We start from the raw sequence: 7,068 nt of genomic DNA on the forward strand, positions 1-7,068 counted from the left end.
TGTGTGTGTGTGTGTGTGTGTGTGTGTGTGTGTGTGTGTGTGTGTGTCCTAAGCCAGGGGGCTATTATCCAAATTACAATATAAAAATTGGCTGGATCCCTTAGGTTTTGCTGTGGTATGGTTCTGGGGATGGTGTTCTTTCAGGCTTCTCTTATACCAGAGGTGATGATTTGCATATAAAATTGTAGGTGTCTTTGTTATACAGAGAAAATGCAAGACGTATGGTGAATCTGAATATTTCAGTTAAATAATTTAACAGATATTTATTAGGCATATGCTTTTTTTTTTTTTTTTGCCGTACGCGGGCCTCTCACCGCTGCGGCCTCTCCCGGACTTGCAGGCTCAGCGGCCATGGCCCACGGGCCCAGCCGCTCCACGGCATGCAGGATCCTCCCAGACCGGGGCACAAACCCGCGTCCCCTGCATCGCCAGGCAGACCCCTAACCACTGCGCCACCAGGGAAGCCCTAGGCATATGCTTTATACCAGTCCTTGTGTGCTGTAGGCAGAGTGATAAGAACAGATCTATTTCCTGTTCCCATGAAATTAATGGTCTAATAGAGAAGATAAAAAGTTACAAAAATAAGTGTGCAAGTACATCTTTGATAAGTTCTTCAAAGGATATGTGCATGGGTGGTATGGAAGCCAATAATAGGTGCTTGTGACCTAGCTGGGTAGATTAGGGAAGCCTTCCTTGTAAAATGAATAGGCAGTACCACAGCAATATTGTGGTGCCAATGTCAGAGAAAGCATAGCTATTATGAGGGAATGAGGGAAGGCTTTGTCAATGGAGTATAGAAAGTGAAGTAGAATGTAGAGTCAAGAGCAAGGTGAGGCTAGAGAGAAAAGTATGAGCCATCCTGTGTTGAACTTTATAGGCCTTATTACAGAATCATTTACTGCCAAGCAGTAGGAAACCACTGGTAATTTTAGAGGGGAGATTGCTGAGTGACCAGAGTAGACAGAGGTAGACAGTTATAAAGCTATTTTAATAATTAAGGCAATAGATAGTAGCAGTGGTAAGCACTATAAGTGAACTTCAGTGATTCTTAGGAAGTTCAGTCAATTGGACTTTGTGATTGTGGCAGCCATGGAAGTACACGATCAAACCTCCCTTTAAGAGACCCTGCTGTGGGGATAGCCTCTAGTTTCCACAGCTTTGGATCTGTCACAACATCCATGCCAGTGCCATGATTCCTAAACCTGCTTCCAGCCAATGATTGAATGTAGCCAGATCTGGTCATCATGACTGAAAGAGGACTCCCTTCTCTAATAGGCAACCTTTGCTTAAGGACATACCATTGGTCTGGTCAAAACTTTCTCAGAATTGCATTGCACTGGTACTGCTGTTCCTATCCTGTCATCCTTCCTTTCTACTCTCACAGGTGTCAGACCTGTATCACCCTCTGTAGGATTTCCTCCTCGTCTCCAGCTTCCTCCCTCTTTATCCTTCAGAAGCCTTTCCCCTGATAAATCTTCTGCATACTGTATTAGTTTGCCAGGGCTGCTATAACAAAGTACCACAAACTAGGTGAACTTAACAAAATTTTATCACGTCACAGTTTTGGAAGCTAGACATTCAAAATCAAGGTATTGGCAGTGTCGGTTTCTTCTGAGAGTTATGAGGGAGTGTTCTGGACTGAATGTTTACGTCCCCCCCCCCACCAAATTCATATGTGACTGTACTTGAAGATAAAGCCTGTGAGGAGGCGAAAAAGGTTCAATGAGGTCATAGGGGAGGGGCCCTCTCTAATAGGGCTGATCCCTTATAAGGAAAGGAAAAGACTCCAGATTGCTCTCTTTCTCTTCCTTTACACCCGAAGAAGAGATCATGTGAGCACACAGTGAAATGACAGCTGCCTACAAGCCAAGGGAAGACGCCTCAGAATGAAACCTATCTTGCAGGTACCTTTATCTTAGACTTCCCAGCCGCAAGAATGGTGATAAATTTCTGTTGTTTAAGCCATCAAGACTGTGGTATTTTGTTATGACAAACTGAGCAGACTAATACAGAGAAGGTTCTGTTCCAGGTCTCTCTCCTTGGCTTTTAGATGGGCCAGCTTCATGATCACTTGGTGTTCTCTCTGTATCCATATCTGTCTCCAAATTTCATCTTTTTATAAGGACACTGGTCATGTTGGAGTAGGGCTCATTCTGATGACTTCATTTTAACTTGACTGACTCTGTGAAGACCCTGTTTTCAAACAACATCACATTCTGAGCAACTAAGGATTAGGATTTCAACATATGAATTTTCAGGGGACACAATTCAACTCATAACATACTCATCTCTTACTGGTGTCTGCTTCTTGAAAAACGTGACATTTCAGTGATGGATTAGGTTTGGTGAATGGGAGATGAAGATGAGAGAGATTTCAGATAAAATAATTTTTACTCTGTGTTATATATTGGGTTGAATTTCTTCATGAATATCATAGACAACTAAAACTGTGGCTCACCAATTTTTATTTAGTTATGTCTCAGTGCAAAAAAAATGAGTTCCAAAACCATTCTTGATCAGTAATTCACTTTTCTTGCCAAAAAAAGTCAAGGCAAACAAATTCTGTATCATTAGTCGTACCTTTATTAAGATTTACTCTGCTTTATCATTGTGCCTAATCATATAGGAGAGTGTATGTCTATAAAATATACACTAAATACTATATTCCTCAGTTTTGAATGCGTAATAGAAGAAATTAAGAAATAATATTACTTATATAATTCCTTACTTAATAATACCCTACAGGCATTCAGTTAAAACAAGAAAATCAGATCGGTACAGCAAGTTACAGCAGGTTACATTGATTGGTTTTCTCCCTTTCACAGAGTAGTAAAATGAAATGGAGTTTTATTCTGTTGTGTTTATTTTATGTGGCACCATACATTTTTACATAAAATTTTATCAACCTTACTTAGTAGTTTAGTTTTATTTTTCTACTGTAGCTTTTACATGTTATTTAAACAGAAATAATTCTTACCGACCTAAGTATAATGGAACATAGAGGAATCTGCATCTATTTTAGATAGCTATTTGAATAATAACTTGAATACCTGGAAGGTATCTAATCAAGATCATTTACCTGTGATTGCCATGTGATGAATGAATATAATTCAATATAATAATAAACCATATTGCTATTTTCTTTTGCCTTCTTAGGCTTCCATATTTTCCTCTACACATTTATAGATAAAGTCCCAATTTTTTTGTTAACTGAAGAGCCAACAAAATATTTTTTCAGGTTGCAGTTATGCGTTTACTATGTCTGGTAGAAAACTGCATATCTATGATTATATGTATGTAGTTATTAACATACTTGGACAAATTGGGCATCATGAGCTTAATGAAAACATTAATTTGTAGGAAAAGAGCCATAGCTGTTAAAATTGCATGAATTTTAAATCCTCCTCTCTTTTGTTTAAAAATAATGTACACTGCATATTAAAAAATGGAAGTAGCCTTTTTACTTAAAGTTTCAGTATATTTTTATGTGTATTGTATTTTTCACTTCATATTTATTAGTATTTTAAGTAGGCAGTTCATTGAATCAGCCCAATAATTTTAAAGCTTTATAAGTGTTTCTGGCTTTCGCTGAGAAAAATCACTGCATATGGATGTGTTTTATTATATTTGATGTTTTCATGGCCATAAAGCTGTCATGACCATGCAGCCATCACTGCCTATATCCTTGGACTTAGGAAAGACATTCTTAGGGAAGTTGCATTTCAAGCTTAAATTCTATTTAACAATATATAGTTTTTTATTTGACTTATTCTTGTATGAATTAGTGACGTTTACTAAAATACTAAATTCATTTTAACTGAACTGCATTCCCCTATTTATTTGGTGCCTGAGAGTACACAGTCTTTGCATATGAAGTAGGTTCTTATTAAAGAGTTTGGATTCAGAAAGTGGTATTTATATACACGTTAAAAGATAGTAGAAGCTGAAATAAATGATAAAGTGCTCACACCAATGCAGTCAAATGTTTAAACAGAAAGAGAAAACAGTGTTATTGGGCAGATTAGATTAGCCACTCATTGAAAGATTGGAAAATCATTCAAGGTATGATGATGACCTTGGAAGTGGAGAAGAGTGTCAGCTGAGATGTCAAAAGTCCTTAAACTCTATGTTCATATCATTTCCTTTTTAAAGACTTGGCGAGGTATCCTGTGACTGACAATGACCTGGTTATTAACATATTGACTATTTGATATGTAATATGTGACTTGAAAGAATCTAGTTTATTTCTAAAAATAATTTCACATGACTGAAAATGCCAGAATGTTTGGAAGCCATATGGTTTAGAAAGTTGAGCAACAGACTGGCAAAAGGGAAGAGAAGAAATTATGACTCTGAATATTCTTAACTTAAGCTGCCAAGTGGCTTCACTCATTCTTATGTATTCACTTTTTAAAGTCAAAGCAATGCGTGCAAATGTTATTAAATCATGTGGTTCAAAAAGACCAATAGTGAATTATAATTCCCCTGTACCTTTCTATTCCTACTTCCAGTGTCAGTACTTCTATCATTTCTGTTCTTAGTTCTTCTGTGAATTACTTTCATAAGTCTAAATCAGAGATTGGCAAACTGACCCATAGGACATATCCAGTCTGCTGACCTGTTTTTCTAAGGCCTATGAGCCAAGAATGTGTCTTACATTTTTAAAGCGTTGTAAAAAATCAAAATAATAACTGAAGAAGTTAAGATGAATGTGTGACAGAGACCATATGTGATGTACAGTGCCTAAAATATTTACTGTCTGATCCTTTACAGAAAAAAGTTTAGGTTTCTGGTCTACATAAGGTATGTGTGTATGTGTATGTTTATCAGCATACACACATATTCAATGCATAGAAACATGCACACATATATATACTTGTAAATTTAACAACCTAAACACATGTAATTTTTCACTATATAAAGACAGGCTTATACTTCATACCATCACCAGTTCTACCTCATTTTTGCCAGTTATTAGTATTAACTCTTTCACTGGTTACATTTGTAGCTCTAAATACTATACTTAAACCTCGGTTTCCTTTTCTACCATCTTTGGGTGGGCATATAGAATAGATTTTTAGGCAGTAATTAGTGGAAATTATCTCGGTTTTTACCTAAAGTTGGTAATATTTTGTAAATTTTGATCACTCAGCCAGGTACTTTATACCCAGAAGCTAGCACAATGCCTGATGCTTAGTAAGACTCAAATATTTCTTAGTAAGGCTCAAATATATATACACACACGGGACAGTTTGTCTCCTAGGGGTCCCCACTATCATTTTTACAGAGGCTCGTATTGCTCTATACTTGGTGCTATAGTTGTAGTATTTCTTATCACACTTATTACCTCATACAAAGTGAATCAGAATTTAAGTAAACTTATTTGTTATTACTTGCTATCTTCTGTTTTGTTTTTAAACTCCCATAGATACTTGTGTGAAACATTTTTCTGTGTGTATAGAGTTGAGGTTGTTACGTTGGAGGTGATATAGGCATTGATTTCAGGGTCAGATTTGGATCACTGAACTAGAATATGATGTCACTCAGACCCTCAACAAATATTTAAGGGGAATCTTAATCAGACACTGTGCTACAAAGTAGTAATACAGTGGTGAACATGATAGGCATGGGTTCTCCCCCATGCAACTTAGTGGGAGAGACAGGCAAATAAACACTCAAATAAATGCATACGTAGCACACATAAATGCAAACTGAGATAAATAATTAGAAGGAAAAGAACAAGTTATTTGAGAGAGAAGGAGACAGTAGGGTTCTAAATCATGAGACGCCTTCATATATATACAGATAATAGTTAAATATTAAAATATTTTCTCTCCTCTAGAGCAGTAGTTCTCAAACTTTAGTTTGCATCAAACTCACAAGGAGTGGTTGTTCAAACACTGGTTTCTGGGCCCCAAATTCAAAGTTTCTTACTCACTAGGTCCGGGTGGGCATGAGGATTTGCATTTCTAATAAGCCCCTAGATGACTGTGATTCTGCTGATCCAGAGAACCACACTTCAAGAACCATTGATCTAGGATAGTGGCTTTTAGTACATTGGAGACACTTGTAGAACGTTAATAAGCTATTGATATCTAGTTCCTATCCCTGGAAATTATAATTTAATTGTATGGCGGTACGGCCCGAGTAAGGAGCTTTTTAAAATACCCTAGGTGATTCTGATATGCAGCCAGGAGTGTACGCTACCTAGTCTAGAATTTGAGTGCATATATACATACAGTTTCATAGTGGGGCAGAAAGTACCTAACGCTGCACAGTGGTAAGAAGGCATGGAGGAGATGGGGAAAAGGCTGGAACATAAGCCTTCAGTAAAAATATTGTACCAGAACTAAGACTTGAGGGATTATCTGTCAACATTATACGTTGACAGAAAGAGAAGAAGGTATGTCAGACAGAAGAAATGGTGATGGCACACAAACATACAGGAGTAGCTTTTGTTTAATTAATAATCCTAGGTGGTAAATTGGTTTCGTTTCTGAAATGTAACCATTCTGATATTGAATGCCTCCAATGTCAGAACCTGGGATAATTTATTTTTAGTTTACAAGTAAGTATAAAGATCATGTATACCATATTCAAATAATTTTTATTCATTAATATGTTCTATTTAATAGGATGAGAAGAAGAAACCGAAAGACTAGGAGATATGGAGTTTTGGACACTAACATAGAAAACATGGAATTGACACCTTTAGAACAAGATGATGAGGATGATGATAACACATTGTTTGATGTCAGTCATCCTCGAAGGTAAGTGTTGAGCAGTTTAATTCCATGAGTCAGGAGGTACTTTGACAAGTAAACTGAAAAAATAAAGTAGAATTTCATTTAACAGTTTGTATCCTAAATGATTATTTTTAGTTCTGTTTAATGAAGTTCTTTGTGATACCCAACCAATAGCTCACATTCGCATTGCTTTGCTAAAAGAGATGTAAACAATAGAATATCATCCCCCAAAGAAATCATTATTGTAAATCTCCTTGAAGAGCTTGGTCCTTTTAACTGCTGCATAATAATAATTCTGTGTGTGTGTGTGTGTGTGAGAGAG

At 36.7% G+C, this 7,068-nt stretch overlaps 1 protein-coding gene across 2 annotated transcripts in view; it reads left to right on the top strand.

Moving 5' to 3' along the window:
- Positions 1-7,068, top strand: part of FAM174A (family with sequence similarity 174 member A) — a 35,342-nt gene that overhangs the window by 15,534 nt on the left and 12,740 nt on the right. The window contains exon 2 of one of the 2 annotated variants that reach the window (XM_029218043.1): positions 6,636-6,770. In XM_029218043.1, coding sequence (XP_029073876.1) covers positions 6,636-6,770 — 135 coding nt within the window. Of the gene's footprint in view, positions 1-6,635; positions 6,775-7,068 lie in introns of those variants that run through there. The other variant, XM_029218044.1, reaches the window with a different exon arrangement.

Source organism: Monodon monoceros, unplaced genomic scaffold, assembly GCF_005190385.1.
Source record: "Monodon monoceros isolate NGI ecotype Baffin Bay Population unplaced genomic scaffold, NGI_Narwhal_1 Super_Scaffold_12, whole genome shotgun sequence".
In the NCBI taxonomy this organism is placed as follows: Eukaryota; Metazoa; Chordata; class Mammalia; order Artiodactyla; family Monodontidae; genus Monodon; species Monodon monoceros.